At 40.3% G+C, this 15,671-nt stretch overlaps 3 protein-coding genes across 6 annotated transcripts; 1 reads left to right on the forward strand and 2 right to left on the reverse strand.

The window, feature by feature from the left end:
- The first annotated feature begins 338 nt into the window (after positions 1–338).
- ap1s2 (adaptor related protein complex 1 subunit sigma 2) lies at positions 339–5,497 on the forward strand. The gene is made up of 5 exons (XM_020080122.2): positions 339–531; positions 1,425–1,603; positions 2,173–2,281; positions 2,408–2,545; positions 3,707–5,497. The coding sequence occupies exons 2-5, from the start codon at positions 1,425–1,427 to the stop codon at positions 3,752–3,754; spliced, it is 474 nt and encodes a 157-aa protein (XP_019935681.1). The 5' UTR covers positions 339–531; the 3' UTR covers positions 3,755–5,497.
- On the reverse strand, positions 5,319–10,470 carry zrsr2 (zinc finger (CCCH type), RNA-binding motif and serine/arginine rich 2). The gene is made up of 11 exons (XM_020080121.2): positions 10,181–10,470; positions 9,287–9,366; positions 9,118–9,205; positions 8,916–9,024; positions 8,651–8,737; positions 8,193–8,231; positions 7,756–7,886; positions 7,428–7,641; positions 6,902–6,957; positions 6,688–6,797; positions 5,319–6,577 (listed from the first exon to the last, which is right to left on the reverse strand). The coding sequence occupies exons 1-11, from the start codon at positions 10,222–10,224 to the stop codon at positions 5,637–5,639; spliced, it is 1,899 nt and encodes a 632-aa protein (XP_019935680.2). The 5' UTR covers positions 10,225–10,470; the 3' UTR covers positions 5,319–5,636.
- A 590-nt stretch (positions 10,471–11,060) lies between these two features.
- On the reverse strand, positions 11,061–15,581 carry LOC109624929 (transmembrane 6 superfamily member 1). 4 transcript variants are annotated; one of them, XM_069525802.1, is made up of 10 exons: positions 15,085–15,581; positions 14,847–14,950; positions 14,427–14,528; positions 14,241–14,340; positions 13,920–14,002; positions 13,600–13,718; positions 12,958–13,062; positions 12,781–12,873; positions 12,578–12,697; positions 11,061–11,317 (listed from the first exon to the last, which is right to left on the reverse strand). In XM_069525802.1, the coding sequence occupies exons 1-10, from the start codon at positions 15,174–15,176 to the stop codon at positions 11,126–11,128; spliced, it is 1,110 nt and encodes a 369-aa protein (XP_069381903.1). In that variant the 5' UTR covers positions 15,177–15,581; the 3' UTR covers positions 11,061–11,125. The 4 variants fall into 4 exon arrangements, with proteins under 4 accessions (XP_069381903.1, XP_069381904.1, XP_069381906.1 ...); XM_069525803.1 differs by lacking the exon at positions 15,085–15,581 and having other exon boundaries at positions 14,427–14,503; positions 14,847–14,905; XM_069525805.1 differs by lacking the exon at positions 15,085–15,581 and having other exon boundaries at positions 14,431–14,503; positions 14,847–14,862.
- Positions 15,582–15,671: the final 90 nt, after the last annotated feature.

Raw genomic sequence — 15,671 nt, forward strand, 5'->3', positions numbered from 1 at the left:
CTAATAAAGGACTATCTTATTTTATCTTATTTAATTTTATCTTATCTTATCTCTTATTTTATTTTATTGTATTTCTCACACTGTTGGACTACACACACACACACATAGAAGGACGAAATGTAAATATATAGCATAATAATTTAACAGTATAAGTAAGTGAATAAATAGATAAATTCAGTTTGCGATGAAAAAGGCTATTTTTTACATTTCTACATTTATTCAGTATTACATGAATTTATTTCCAAAACGATCACAGCGGCCATGTCTGCTGGGAACAACACAGCGAATAACGGAACCTCTAAGCCAATCACATCGCACCGCGGTGGCCTCCCCAGCCAATCACTGCGCCGCTCTCTTAAACCGTCGCCTCACCAGCAGCAGCAAGAACCATCAGCTAGCTTCTTTTAGCATCTTTAGCTAACCCCCGGACACACAGGCGCATCTGTCCGCTCTCTGTCTCGGTGATGTGTGTCGCTTGATTTCTACGGAAGTTGACGGTGTGAGCGACTGAAGCGAAGCTGTGGTGTGAAGGTAAAGACTCGTGTTCACGTGTCGTGTCCGCTGCAGCGAGGTAAACGTCGCGGGAGGGAGAGAGGGAGGGAGGGGAGGAATCAGAACGCGTTGTTGACGTTAGCATGGTTAGCTAACAGAGGCTAAGGAAACTTTGCGTAAAAGCCTCCTGCGCGTAAAATAAACCTCAGCGTGAAATAAATGTGTTAGCACGGCTAGCTCCTGTTGTCATCGTGGATAATATACGCGTGCATGTGGTAGGCTTTTTTCCCCATGTTCCTTATTCGCACTGAAACTTTATGCACATGGAAATAAATGTTTGTTAGTGACTCACCACGGACGCATCTGTTTCCTTTAACCTCCTGTTAATGTAAAGAACATTGTCACGCTATTGGTTGTCTGTCTCTGATCTTTTTGCTCATTCCACACACAATAAAACAAAATATATATGAATGTGTAAACAAGATCATTCATCTATTTGAGTTGATAATGAATTCAAATCATTCTCAACCAAGAACATTTTCTGCTGAGCATCCCTCCTGACTTATTTCTGTGAAGTCCACTAAACCAGATAGGTGCACTCACAATTCTGATAGAGAAAATAAAGGTAAAATGTAATAAAAGCAGTGTGTGGAGTTCTGTCACTGTTCTGTCATCTTCTAGCAAACCTGTCTGGTTTCAGCTGCAGCCTCGCTGAAATATTCCCCATAAAAAGACCCTCTTGTCTGTGTCTTCAATGCATTATGTTGTGGATGTTACCAGGAGACTGCAATCATTTGCCATTGAAATTAGAATTTTCTGTAAGTAACTTCAATCAGGTCTTCAGGTCAATTAAACAGAATGTAGCTAATGTAATCTTATATCTGTCTCATTTCAAATCCACCATGAATTGACCTCCTCCCTCCCTCCCTCAGATGCAGTTCATGCTGCTGTTCAGTCGGCAGGGAAAGCTGCGCCTACAGAAATGGTACGTGCCTCTGTCGGACAAAGAGAGGAAGAAGATCTCCAGGGACCTGGTGCAGACCATACTGGCCAGGAAACCCAAGATGTGCAGCTTCTTGGAGTGGAGGGACCTCAAGATTGTGTACAAGAGGTAAAGGAATAAGAGATGTTGAAGAATTGGGTCGTGGAACTCTTACAGTGCCTCGCTTTGCTTATTTCAGTCTATACAGTATTCCTAACAGTTACAGTCCAAGTATGGAACATGATGAAGACTGTGAGATGTGGTTGAAAGCCCTGGTTTAAAAAAAAGGTAAAGTAGTGGAAGTAGCAAGTAGTTATTTAGTTTACTAAACCTTGAAATATTTGACAGACATTTGACTTTGGGGTTTAAAAATCCGTGTTAGGTATTTCAGAAAATGCTGTATTACTGTTTGGTTGGTCACATCACTTCAATGTCTCTGGTGATTCACTGATTGTTTTTCAGGCACTGAGTTTTCTGGCATTTAGCTCGAACATTCTGGTGTGTTATGATATTCAGAATTACTTCTTCTCTACTAATAACTGCCAAACAGTTAAGGGCTATAGTACAAATATGCCTTAAAATGAATAAATAAGTCTTAAAGCAACATGTGATTAAAATATTTATTCATCACCAAATACTTACAGTTTCTTTAATCACATCATCACCAATGTTCATCTGTTGCTTTCTTGCTGTTGCAGATATGCAAGCCTGTATTTCTGCTGTGCAGTCGAGGATCAGGATAACGAGCTGATCACGTTGGAAATCATCCACAGATACGTGGAGCTGCTGGACAAATACTTTGGCAGTGTGAGTGTCACACGTGTAATACGCTTATTGATGACGTGGGGAGGGGGAAACAAACAGACCAGAGGAACCTAAGGTTTTTCCGTCAGGACGGTGTCTCTGATCATCTGCTCTGTTGTGACCAAACAGGTGTGTGAGCTGGATATCATCTTCAACTTTGAGAAGGCCTACTTCATCCTGGATGAGTTCCTGCTGGGTGGAGAGGCCCAGGAGACGTCCAAGAAGAACGTGTTGAAGGCCATTGAGCAGGCCGACCTGCTGCAGGAGGTACGCACGCTTCTTCATCAACAGATAGATAGTGTCAGGTCAGCAGCACTTGGGGAAGAGTGACAACTAATGATTATTTCCCCTTTCCGTTAACCTGTCAAAGATGTTCTCGATTTCTCGATTTAAGACATTGGTCTGTAAAATGTCAAACAAAACCTTTTCCAGCACAATTAGTGGCTATAAGAAGGTTTTTAAAAGCTGTTGCAGCCAAAAAAGGTTATTGGCTCCTTTTCCGTTGCCATTAAAGGAGTTTGTCGTTAAGTTTTTATTTTTAACATCAAAAACTTGCTGTGCTCTCTCTCTCACCTCGCTGTCTTGCCAAATGATCACATTCACCTGGTTGTCATGTTTCCATCACAGCCAGACCTGTGTCTACTGCAGAGTAATTTGACCCGGGAGTGAATGCTGATTGTATCCATTCCCACTGCAGAGAAAAGCCTGATGTTAGTGGTATTTTTGACCAGTGGAAAAGGGGCTATAGTTGTTTTAGTACAAGTTTCAGTGCTAAGTCTTTAGTTTTAAAGAACTTGTTCTGCTCAGCCAACAGCCCAAACCACAAGGATATTAATTTTACTGTAATCTAAGACAAAACAAACTGAATTCAGCTCATACGTTGCATATTTTCTTAAGTAATTATTCACACGACTCATCAGTTATGAGACTTAAATTTCCTGTCACTGGATTAATCATTTCAGCTGACTTGGTGAATCACCCTCTCTCTCTCATGCTCAGTCATGTCAAACCAGATAGAAGAGTAGAACTAACATTTTGTTTTTTTCTTTCACCTCGTGGCCATCTGCACATGCCTTCAACTGTTTATTTTAAACCCGCAGTGCTTGATTAATGCCGCCATGTTGTGCCACTGCACCACAGCAAATGCTGTCCTGAGGGTTTGCATTGCTGCCGGGCTGAAGTCATTTTCAGTCGACAGAATCGGTGCACAGTGATTTATTTTTAGCAAAGCATGCAGCACTGTTGTTGTAACAGCACAACTGAACAGGCTTGTAACAGGTTCAACTCATTGGAAAGGCCTCCTGTTCTTTTTAGACATTTAGTGACATGCAGGGACTGTTACTTCTAGTTTGCAGCTGCATTATTTTCTACAGAACGTGTGACTGATGTTCAAGCTAACAACAAGAACCCTTTTCCTTTTTTCTGCAGGAGGCCGAGGCACCACGGAGCGTTTTAGAGGAGATTGGGCTGACATAAATCACCCCTCTGCTGCCTCGCCGTTCTTTCTACCAATTCAGATCTGGCGACCTCCATGACTCCCCCCGTCTTCTCCTGGTCACTGTGTTGGTGTTGTATGTATATAATCACCATCGCTGTACTGTACTATCCTGTAATGTCCTTTCAATGTGGTGCCAACTGTGCTTTTGATGTGTCCTTATGTACAAGTTCCCTCGCTGTGCTATTATCGTACGTCACTCCCGCAACTTCTTCAAAATGCCACAGAGAACAATGTAGCAACAACATGAAATCTCCATGAAGATCATCCATCATCACAGATTGAAGGGTTGGTTGTGCTGTTTGGCTTCAGGAATTTTTTAAGGTGCTGTTGAAGCTGCAGTATGTTCAAGTCACAGAGCAAAGCATCTGATTTCAGGAAAGAATAAATACTGAGACATGGAAATTTGATTTTTTTTCACAATTCTCAACTCTTCCAAACATATAGATGAAATACTTTTCTATAAAATAATAAATGTTAAATTTGGTTCCTCTACAAATTGAGTAAGGAGATATGTCGTATGCCTTTCAGACTTGGGTGCTCACATCCGCCCTGAGTGATCCAGTCACTAGTGGTCAGCGCTAAATACAGGTCTGAATGCACCCGAATGTGTCCTCACTGCATCCTGAGATCTAAGCACAGACCACATTCTCAGGTTGTCTGCTTAGCGCTGTACACTCGTGATCTCTGGGCAGATATTAATACCAGGTCTGAACAGAGCCCAGAAACAACTTCTGGACAACAGCAACAAGTGTTGTGAAATTATCTCCTTGGGTTTACTTTTTTAAAAGATTGGGAATTAATTTTTTGGAAGATCTGTTGCTCAGCTCTGTGGCTCAAATATAAAGGTATAACTATTAGCTTGGGCTAATGTTGGAAACACTGACACTGTTACAATCACTTCTATGTGGGTAAATTCAGCCCAGCAGAGAAATTAAAAAGAATTACCTACAATCAGTATCAGGTTTGTACAAATTTGTTTGGCGATTCCTCTCCAGAAAGAAACCATGACCTTTTAATGATGCATGTTTACTTTAACCAACCAGCTGTTTGTATTTAGTGTAAAACTGTTATTTCATCTTTGCATTTTTCTGACAATGACATTTTTCTTTCAGATTGAAGTTTGTAACGGTCTCTTAAGATAAATCTTAGGTCGGTCTCTCCCTTAGTCCAAGGTCAGGATAGCATAGTGACCAAATAAAAGAAATGCTATTTCATGTATTGTGATGACAGGTTGGCTTACTCTGAAAGAATTAACATATGACCAAAGAACACTGTGTTTTACCTTCTCAATGGTGTCTAATGTGGCAGAAAAGGGATTTACGATGGGAGGATGTATGGGTTATTTGGCTATATGACTATATATACAAACACACACCAGTATTATGTTATTATTACAGTCCTTTTAAAGACAGGTGTATCCTCGGTGTCCTTATGGATCAGGAACGTGGAATGATGAACTGCACATATCAGGGTACATCAATAATATTCATCACTGACGGCTTATTTAAGTCAACAAGTTCGAAACAGACGCTCATCCCAAAATGTTATGGCAGTCCAGTGTTTTTTTTAATCTTTAAACCACAAAGTGTTTCTGTTGAGCAAATATTAAAGAAGTTTCTTTGATTTGTGCAAAAGAAATCTATTACTTTTCTATCAAACACTGCCGACACATTTCTTATGTTTGAAAGTTATTATCAATAAATGTATTGAGAAAGAAAAAATGTGTTGATGTTTTCTTGTGATGTTTTCACTCCATGTAGTTCCACAGGTTCAGTTCAAAGCACCATTAACTTACTGCGTCACCACTCACATTTATTCCTTCCTATACACACAGAGTTCTGATTAAAATCAAGAAGCCGTTCATGTCACTGTTTTCAGCAGATCCACTGGTGCGTCTGTTTTAGACTCAGGACTACGCTCCTCAGTGTCGACGCTCACATCTACGTCACAGTTTTTAGGAATTAGCTCTGTTTCATTCGTCTGTTCACTGGGACTCGTAGCAGAATTGTTCTCCATCTCTTCCTCAGACTCTTTCTCTTTTTCCGAATTTCCTGAGGATGTGGTTCCTTCAGGCAAATGGTTTTTCTTCTTGTGCTTCTTCTTGCTCTTCTTCTTGCTCTTCTTCGAGTGTTTGCGGCGAGAGTGTGTGTCTGTATCATCATTAGATCTTTTCTTATGTTTCCCTGGTTTCTTGGGGCTCCTTTCTCTGGTTAGCTTGTTTCTTTCCCTCTCTGTGCTTGTGCTTCTTGACCTTTTGTATTCATCTCCATCTCTTCTGTCTCCGTCTTCACTTTTATTCCTGTACGTGTGTTCCCAGTCTTTGTCTCTACTTCTGTTTCTCAGCCTGTCATGCTCTCTATCTCTACTTCTACTCCTCGCTCTCTCTCTACTTCTACTCCTCGCTCTCTCTCTACTTCTACTCCTCGCTCTGTCTCTACTTCTGCTTCTACTTCTCAAATACCTATCTGTCCTCCTGTCACTGTGTCTGGATCTGGACCACTGGTCGTCTTTGTCCTGGTGGGAGGCCCTCCTCTCTTGACTCCTGCTCCTCTGCCTGCTGTCCTCTCGCCTGCTGTGGGATCTCTCTGACCTCGGTGGGCTTCTGCTGCAGCGGCGCTGCCTCCACGATCGGTCTCCATATCGTTCTGAACGCCAACCGTCTCTGCGACTCCCCCTGACACTACGGTCTGGTGACAAGTGCTGATCTCTGTCGGCCTCCCAGAATTCATTGCCAGGATTTCGAAATACATGCAAGAAGTTGCAGTGCTTCCCTTTGGGGCACCTCTGTCTGTCAAACAATCCTGAGACACGAAAAACCAACATGAGCAGGACAGTTAATATGCTGAGCTGATTCTTGTAATGTCACCAAGTGAAATCTAAAATCTAACATCCTTATGAACAAATTACTCACCACATATAGCATTCTTCCACCGCGTAACAGGACACATCTCACAATGAAGCTGTCGGCCTGCGTACCACCTCCCATTGAACTTGATGAAGGCTTCTGTACACTGCTCCTCTCTAAACAGACAAGAGGACAAGAGTTTAAAAAAAATCTCAAAAAATCAAAACAATGTAAAGTTAATTTATTGTGAAAAACTCACAGTGATTCTGTGACAACTTACGTATCAAACTGAATGTAAACGTTTCCTCTCAGGTGTGGTTCATGATTACAGCTGACCTATAAAGAGGAAAATGTATTAATAGAAAAGAAATGGTATCGGATTGATTCTCGGTATCAGCTGATATGCAAAGTCCAGTTATCTGTATCAGGAAAGTAAAATAGTATCGGAATATATCAGAGCTTATTTTAGGCTTTTTGCAAAGGTTTCAGCAAATTACATATTTTAGTGTTGATTTATGATATAAAAAGAAGTAAATACAACCCCTCAACAAACAAGGTTTTTTAGTTCTTTAAATAGTGACAGTGTCTACATTTTTTTGAGAAATAATCTTTTTTCTTTGTTTCATTTAACAAATCAACAAAATATGTAATAACAATTTCTGAGTTTTACAAAAAGTCAAATATTCTATAGCTGTGTAAACTAAGTTATTCAGACTTCTCATTTCTATTCTGATTTTGAATCTAATTATGCCAAGTACAAACATGCATCACTTTGTCTGACTGTGCTGATCTCCTCGTCTCTTTACCTTGAACTGAACCACTTTGCCGACACTCTTGAATTCTGGCAGAACATCATGGTAGAACTCAACGAAAGATTCATGCAGGTCCTCCTCGCTGTGCTCCAAACAGGCATCGATGTCGTAATCATCACGATGTGACTCCTCCATGCCGAACGTTTTAAACATACTGCGGATCATCAGAGTTGGGCTGGAGGTGGGATAACTGTGCTTCCGAGAACATCTGGGATCATAGAAGCAGCAGAGTGGACAAGGTATAAGGAGGAGGTATAAGTCTCTGCACATACATTCAAACATCACTCAAACAGCAGATCTATGGATTCAATGTAGCAAGAACCTGTTTCCGAATCGACACGCTCCGGTCTTAAGGAAGAACGGACAGTTGGCCACATCGAGTTCTGTTCCAAAGTTCTCCGTTTTTTCTGTCACGGGAGCCTCAGGATTCATCCACGGTCCCCCATTGTCGAGCTGGAAGTGAGAACACCAACAAAAAGTTGTATCTATACTTATTTAAAAAGTATTAACGCTCTATAGTTTGACTTAAAACTAGAAGGAGATGTTGATTGGAATGAGATTTCATGTAGCATGAGCCCTAAAAATGTATTAAAATTATATTCCATTATATATAGAATACACTACTACAAACCCTGGACATGTTAATTATAGTAATATAGAGATTTAACTTTATAACATTTTACCCTATGCATCATATAAAATGTGAGGAAGTCAAATATATAGTTATTTCTGTAATCAATATCATTTGTGTCTTTGTACCTGATTTTCAGCTTCATCCAACATTTTCTGAACAGCCTCCTACAAATGGTGTAAAGACACGGCTGGTGAAAATGTGTAGAGGTCAACAATCTGCAGAATATCTGTTTTAGTGGGTTAAGACCACATTCACAAGGACTCATAGGCACAAAACTGAAATGGCATTTAAGAGAGAGGTTTCTGGATCTTTGTCACACAAAGTAAAAGATACGTCCTTTCTGTGAGAGCTGAAGGTGCTGTATGTTAAGGAGTACGATCGTTTCTTGTGCCACTCGGTCAAGGAAAACAGTTTAAACAAACCATCCATGAGGCAAAAATAACACTTCACAAAGGAACCACTCGGCTGGTGAGACCGTATAAGTATTGTATACTTCACTTGTAGATGGACAGTGTAAATACTCGTGATTATGTAGAAGAGGATATATTTCTTTTAGTTTCTATCCTCCCGGGGTCCGTGTCACCTCTTTGTCTCGTTTCTCCTGCTGTTTCTGCTCAGTTGCTTCTTGTTCTCTCCTCTGCTGGGCCTCCCATTCCTCCTTTATCATCCGCTGTGAATAAAAAAAGACATAAAGCCAGTGAATATGAAAATGTTATCCAGAATTATCAGTCATCACCAGAGCAACAAGTGATGGCAGCAATCCCCTGTGTCAGGCTTCAAACATTCTGCAACAAACTAGTTTTTCATATTGCACATGTTCTCTGTGATGTAAACAAACAGTAGTTTACCTCCTCCTCCTCTTTTCTTCTCCTTGCAGCTTCTTCTTTCTCAGACTTAAGCCTGAATTCCTCCTGAGCAAGTCTTTCTCTTTCCAACCACTCCTCGTGCAGCCGCAGTCTGAGAAAACGACGAGTCAAACACAATGAAGATTAATAAAGCCTGCGCAACCACTCTGTGCTGGACTGCAGAGTGACATTAGTACTGACATACTTTTCCTCATCCGCAATATCATTATCGTCATCTTCTTCATCATTGAGTTCTTCTTCCTCAGGAATACAGCTTCCTCCGTTTTTTAAACCTAAAACAGTGTTGTTAATAAAACTGTCAGATGGTGCCGCTACAACTGTAGAAGTGACGGCTCATGACACACACTACATACCACTGTCTCTGGCCTGGGCGAGAGCCTGACGTTTCCGTTTCCTTCTCTCTTTCCTCTGAGCAGCTTTGCGTTGCTTTTGACTAGAATGGGGGAAAAATGAAGATGACACATGAATCTGTGTCCCCTCAGCAGATTATTTAACACACAGGGAGGTCCAACAGTCTTTTGTCTGATAGTATTGATCATATACATACCCTGAAAAATAAGAATCAGCTACAGGGTATTGTAAATATGTGCAGCAAAATGACTGAGACGACCCTAAATAACCTTTGTCGTCTCTAACAGGTCAAGATTTTAAAGACAGTGTGAAACTATATTAATTTTCTGGCTGTAGAAACAATCTGCTGAGATGCAAAACAAATAATCAAACAAAAAAACAAAAATAATTTTCCCCTGCTGAATTTGTAATAACTCATTGTGCTGCATGTGTATTTGTGGGTGTATATGTTGTTATATGTGGTTACTGTTGGCTGTAAAACTAAATGACCCTCTGAGATAATAAAGATACGTCGAACAAATAGAAATCCAAAAACTCAAATATATTCTACTTACAATCACAGACAACTAGTAGCTTTAGGATTATTTTGGTTTAAAATGATACTAAATCGATCAACCGATAAACGAAACGAGAGCCGAATGATTGTGTGGCGATCGACTAATCGGATAATCGATCTTTGAATGTGCGAAGTGTTCACGTGGATATATGATCCCAAAATATCCAAAATGTTGGATGTACTTCTGAGCTCTCACCGAAACTTACGCTAAAACATCGACGGTAGCAAACATTTGACGTTAAGCTTAACAAACGCAGTGCTGGCAGCTCCAGTGACATTGTGGCAGCTATTAAAACACAATCAAGACATGAATCAATTAAATCTAAAGACAGACACGGACCTGAACACAGGAGCAGAGAGGACTGGAGGAGTGGAGGCTGCCATCACCGCTAACAGCAGCTAGCTGGTTAGCAACACAACGTGTTTCAGTGGCTTGTTTCTTCTCATTAGAGTTTAGTTAAAAACAACGTTGGAGCAGATGATCACTGATTGAGATGAGTTGTATCCGAATCAGATCTGGTTTGTTAATATACGATATAAGTGAATAAATCCAGGTCTTTGTTGTAAACTTCAGTTGATTGTGTTAGCTGTGTTATTTAGCTCATGAGTGACACAGGAAGAGGCGGGGTCCAAACAAAGTACTTCCGGTTCAGCTCCACCCGTCATGATTTCTGTCTCCTGAACATAGACTGTATATAAAGATCCTGAAGAAATATTTGTATTTGTGAATATGATATAATATCTTATCATTATTATTATTATTATTATTATTATTAACTGCTGTTTCAATTGCCTTTAAATGAACAGTGGCCCTGTAAAACTAAATTAAATTAAAGTTACCTTTACTGATGATTAACACGATCAGGAATAGCTTCAATAAACCTTCCCATAGAGCTAACAATAGGTTATCATATCCCATACATAACCACAAAATGCAACAAAATAAGATCACATATATATATATGACAGTGACATCATTTAAATGGCTTGAAATCTTCTGTGTGACACTTGCAGGTGCTTGAACACACAAACAAACGTTTTTTAAATTTATTTTTCACATTTTCAAAATACGCAGTGGAACGTGAATACCAGATGATGGACACTCTGCCGACACCTGAGTATTTGTCATGTTTCCAATACCGCCTACTCATTGAGCCTACAGGTGGCTGCTCCTTGCCCAAAAACAGCAACTGCTAATAACTGCAAAAACAGTGTGGAACTTTGAAAGTTCTTGCAAATCTTTTATTTAGACATCCTTGACATCCCTGACACTCTCACACCCTGGTCAATCCCTTTTCTTCTCTGGTATTGGCCTGAGAAAGAAGGCCGGCCTGCTGCAGCAGCGGTAGCACAGAGCCTGAGGCACCAGAGCGTACAGGACGTTGATCAGCAAGAAGAATGGCTGGCTGTCAGCAGGCACTCTGTAGGAGAACGGCGTCCGTGTGTGAAGAGACGCTCCAATATGAGAGAATTGAGCCTGTTAGGTAAAGACAAGCAGAGAGAGGAAAACTGTAAAATGACTTAAAGCTTTACAGTTACTATATGAACGCTGACAAAATTTTTTTCTGTATCATAAAGGTTTCATACATTTTAAATGAATGATGACAAGTACAAAATCACAAGGTCACACTAATGACAGGAAGAAAACGACTCCTCTCTTGTTATGCACAACATTTTTAATAACCATATAACCATTGATTTTTAAACAAAACCTCACCCTCATTTACTATATGATCCTGTTTCAATGAAAGAAAACACTTAATCTCTGACCAGTTGTTTGATTTCACTACAATGTGATGGTAAGTATAATTCTTTTCCCATATTGATAATTTCCCATGTGTAAAATGTTTTGTGTCATGTAGATTCATTTCATTATAGCATTTGTGGAGTTTGTTATATTCGTCTATTTAACAGGACAGTTTCTTTCTGTTTTAGTTTTCAAAAACAGCTCACAGCTCTGAAACTCCAAAGAAAATATCGAATTCCAAATCCCGGGTGCTTTCTGGATAAAAATCTAATTCCTTGTAGTGAAGTTAAAAATATCTTGACAAGACATCACATGGTTTATAGTCAACATAAAGAGGAAATGGTCTTTTAATGGTCTGGACAAATTCTGGTAAGGCCCTCATCCTCAAATAATTTCCATTTTCAGTTAAAATTTTGATTAATAAAAAAAAAAGTCACTGAAAATAGACTCATAACGTGTCTCATGGCTACCACGGCTGTCAGAGCATCAGCCTTCCTATTTATAGCCAAGCTGAACAGCTGACATTTAAGTGAATACCGCCATTCCTCCTGGTCTGAAGTCATCTTCTGCCCTGATCCCGCCGGTGAGTGACGCTTCAGCCTGCAGCTCAAACACAATAGCTGCTTTGTGTTGCTGAGATGAGATCGACACAACTCGCTGCTCCCACCACTCTGTTTCCATCTTTAGATTTAAATAAATAACAATAATATTGTGCGGATTCAGACTCTATATCTGCTCATGGACAAACTGGACGACATAGAAGAACATAAACAGAGTCCAACCTAAAACCAAAAGGAGAATGTTTGGGAGCAGCCTAGACTTGCCTGGTCACCCAAGGAATTATTACGTCATATGGGAAGAGAAAATATCTTGCACTGACACCCTCTGTACTGAAGGCCGTTTGCATGACTTTATATTATTAAACCACAACAAGGTCTGGGAAAACTGACCTGAGCAATTATTTTTTCAATTAAAAGAAATAGAGTGTACCTGTGCCAGTGCTCCCGAGTGGACAAGAGTCAGATCTGGCATCCACTCACATCCTGGGACCAACAGCCCATAGAGAGTAATGATGTAGTACGGACCAGAGTACATCAAGCTCACCAGCATCTGATAAACACAGAAATGGTTCAGAGTTTTAGAGATTTGTGTTATCAGGGTGAAATTTTGGCCACTTTTAGTCACTGAGTTACCTGGATCTTAGGATAAGCTGAAGGGTCTTTCAGGTAAGGTTCATACAGTTGAGTGTAGTCTCGACAACATTGGCTGGAACAGTCCAGAGCGATCTAGAATACAGACAGTCTGAAGTATAAACTCTGTGTTAAGAAGTTTTGTGAAGTGGGCAGTTGATCATCTTGGTGTTTTCTCACCAGGCCTCTGAAGACGCAGAAAGCCAAAGAAGGGACGAGGTAGATAACGAAGAGTAAATCCATTGGTCTGCGGAGTAAACTTTTTCTTTGAGCCTCCTGGATGTTCTGACCGCAAGAAAGAAAGCAGAGAGCTCTCCATCACATTCAGTCTGAATGAACATAGGACAAAAACATTACGCCTGGAGATGAACTTGCAGGTTTTGTTAGTTAGCAGGATAATGCAAGATCTACGATCTAAGCGATTTCCATAACATTTTGTGGAGGGACAGGGAAAAAACCTATTCAATTTTGTTGTGGATCAGAATCAGGGGGCCAATCCAGGATATTTTCCCTGTTTCTTTAACACTGCAAGAGAGAGCTATTTTCTTGATATCGCAGAGATTAATTCATCTTGTTGAAAAAAATAAGGAACGTTTATTGATATCAATTTGCAATTTGGTGCAGATTGAAATAAAAATCCAGATCTGATGAATGTAAATGTGGTTTCATAGGGGGAATGTTGAGCCTTGGTGGAGGTATGCAGTCTACTGAAGGATATTTTAGTTCTTTCATGTTGTTTGCTTTCACTTGACTGTTTAATCATTGAAACAATCCAAAAAATAGAATTTATTTAAACAATTATTTCAGAGTTGCATGACTTACTGTCGTCTGAATGTCCTGTGTAGAGGGTTGGCTGAAGACACGGAAACAGGCCCAGACGGACACTGAGATGTACAACATGTGGAGGAGGAACAGAGGACCAACATGGGTCTCATATTTCCCTGGGAAAGGGCAGAGGCAGGTTATGTGTCATTGTGAGAAAACACAAACCAAAAACCACTAAAAAACTCTGTTTTATTTCTAGTCTACAAAAAAGGAAAGTTTTGGACAGTTGTAGTATTCTCAGGGGGAGTGTGCAAGGAGTGACATGAGCTACCCTACACGAGCCATCTAAAGCGTCCCATTATTTTTAGTGTACTCACCCACAGCATTCCCAAGAATGTAGACAATGGCGCGCATGAGAAAAGATCCCGCCCAGTAGAGTCCAATGGCTCGGAAACTGTCCCTGTACAAACATTGTCAAAGCCGGATGAACACATTATACCTCCAAAGACTCCAGCAGATAGATGGATGAAGTAAAAAATTATGTAAACTTTATTTTAAGTATACAAACAAACATTACAACACATACAAATACTATGGTATTGATGTCAGTATAGTATAAGGGAGATCTGGAGCACATTTTCCCAAGTTTAGTGATGTAGCTTTTTTAAATATCCCCGTGAACAGTGGAGCACACTCACCCCCAAGTAATGGCAGCAATCATGAGCAGATACATGAGATAGTGCACACAGCTGTCCCAATAGGAGATCATGTGCCCATGCGCTGTGTTAATATGTGGATCTGCCTGAAACACGGGGCAGATTTATCAGTGACAATGTGGAGAGAAGCGTTCACAAACTGGACCCACACACACGCGACACAACGACTTGCCTCTTTGAGATAAAACGTCACAAATCCATCAATGATGTTGTCCTGCTCCAGCCCAATGATCAGATTCACCACACTGAGGAATGCAAACACAGCAAACACTGCACAGACACATGCATGCACTTTCATTAACTTGGACAATTTGGAGTAAATAAAGTGGCTGACTCCTAATCCTGGGGGTGCAAATTTCTATCTGATATGGACACAATGCAAATATAATACACCATGTATCACTTTAATAGCTCAAGATTTTCAAACAGCTCACGCCACAATAACTTCTAAACAACATAAATATGCAGCTAGTTGATTCAAAAGTCCATCAGAACCTCATGATTTCTATCTCATGACTTGGTATAAAAGTAATATTCCTCTGTACAAATTAATAGTACAACAAGAAGCATGCATCTGATAAGTCATACCATAGAAAAGAGGATCTGTGGGAGCTTTCTTCTTGATCATAAAATGAACTGAAATTGCCAGGATGAGGACTGTGGTACACCCAGCGAAGAAGAAAGCGTCAGCACTAAATGCAAAGTTAAAAAAAAAAGATATTCTTAAATATCTGACAAATCATTTTCAAATGAAAGACTTCTAGTTACTGCTCCACTGGTGAGAACAGTATTTACAGTATTAATATAATGAAGAAGCTGCTCTCACCTGTTGCTGTAAATGAAGGAGTTGAACAAATAGCAGGTGGGGATGGACATCAAGGAGAGGACAAACACCCCCGTCCCCGCAGACGCACTCATGGCCGAACAGCTTTCAGAGATTTCTGTTATCCAAGAATTTAGAATTGAATAAAAAAAGTAATTCACAAAAAACGTTTTGGTGTTAAGTCATGTTTCAAAGAAAGAGGACAAGCTCAGATGGTGTCAGTGTGAACAAGGTCCACATCATGTCAGCTGCAGACTGAGAGAATATGTTCTGAATAAGCTCTGTCTTCTTCTTCTGGACTTTCTTGCTTTCACACCCTCTCACCACCACTCTGCCTTCAATCTACTCTCTCCAAACTCTCTCCAAACGCTCTCACTCTATGTCTCTCTGTCTCTCTCACCACCACTCTGCCTTCAATCTACTCTCTACAAACGCTCTCACTCTACTTCTCTCTCTCCCTCTCTCTCACCCTCTCTCTCACCACTACTCTGCCTTCAATCCTCCTCTTGATCTCCTACTCTCTCTCTCTCACCACCACTCTATAACCAATTCATACCTAACCCTAACCAGTATTTACAACTAACGATAAC

Source organism: Paralichthys olivaceus, chromosome 1 (genome assembly GCF_024713975.1).
Source record: "Paralichthys olivaceus isolate ysfri-2021 chromosome 1, ASM2471397v2, whole genome shotgun sequence".
Lineage (NCBI taxonomy): Eukaryota > Metazoa > Chordata > Actinopteri > Pleuronectiformes > Paralichthyidae > Paralichthys > Paralichthys olivaceus.

Coding starts and splice junctions, on each gene's coding strand:
- ap1s2 (XM_020080122.2), top strand. CDS start 1,425: ATGCAGTTCATGCTGCTGTTCAGTCGGCAGGGAAAGCTGCGCCTACAG. Junction 2,282..2,407: donor TGGACAAATACTTTGGCAGT/GTGAGTGTCACA, acceptor GTGACCAAACAG/GTGTGTGAGCTGGATATCAT. Junction 2,546..3,706: donor AGGCCGACCTGCTGCAGGAG/GTACGCACGCTT, acceptor TTTTTTCTGCAG/GAGGCCGAGGCACCACGGAG.
- zrsr2 (XM_020080121.2), bottom strand. CDS start 10,224: ATGGCAGCCTCCACTCCTCCAGTCCTCTCTGCTCCTGTGTTCAG. Junction 8,738..8,915: donor GAAGAAAAGAGGAGGAGGAG/GTAAACTACTGT, acceptor TTTTATTCACAG/CGGATGATAAAGGAGGAATG. Junction 8,232..8,650: donor AGGAGAAACGAGACAAAGAG/GTGACACGGACC, acceptor CACCATTTGTAG/GAGGCTGTTCAGAAAATGTT.
- LOC109624929 (XM_069525802.1), bottom strand. CDS start 15,176: ATGAGTGCGTCTGCGGGGACGGGGGTGTTTGTCCTCTCCTTGATGTCC. Junction 14,529..14,846: donor CACAGATCCTCTTTTCTATG/GTATGACTTATC, acceptor GTGTCTGTGCAG/TGTTTGCTGTGTTTGCATTC. Junction 11,318..12,577: donor ACTCGGGAGCACTGGCACAG/GTACACTCTATT, acceptor TTTACCTAACAG/GCTCAATTCTCTCATATTGG.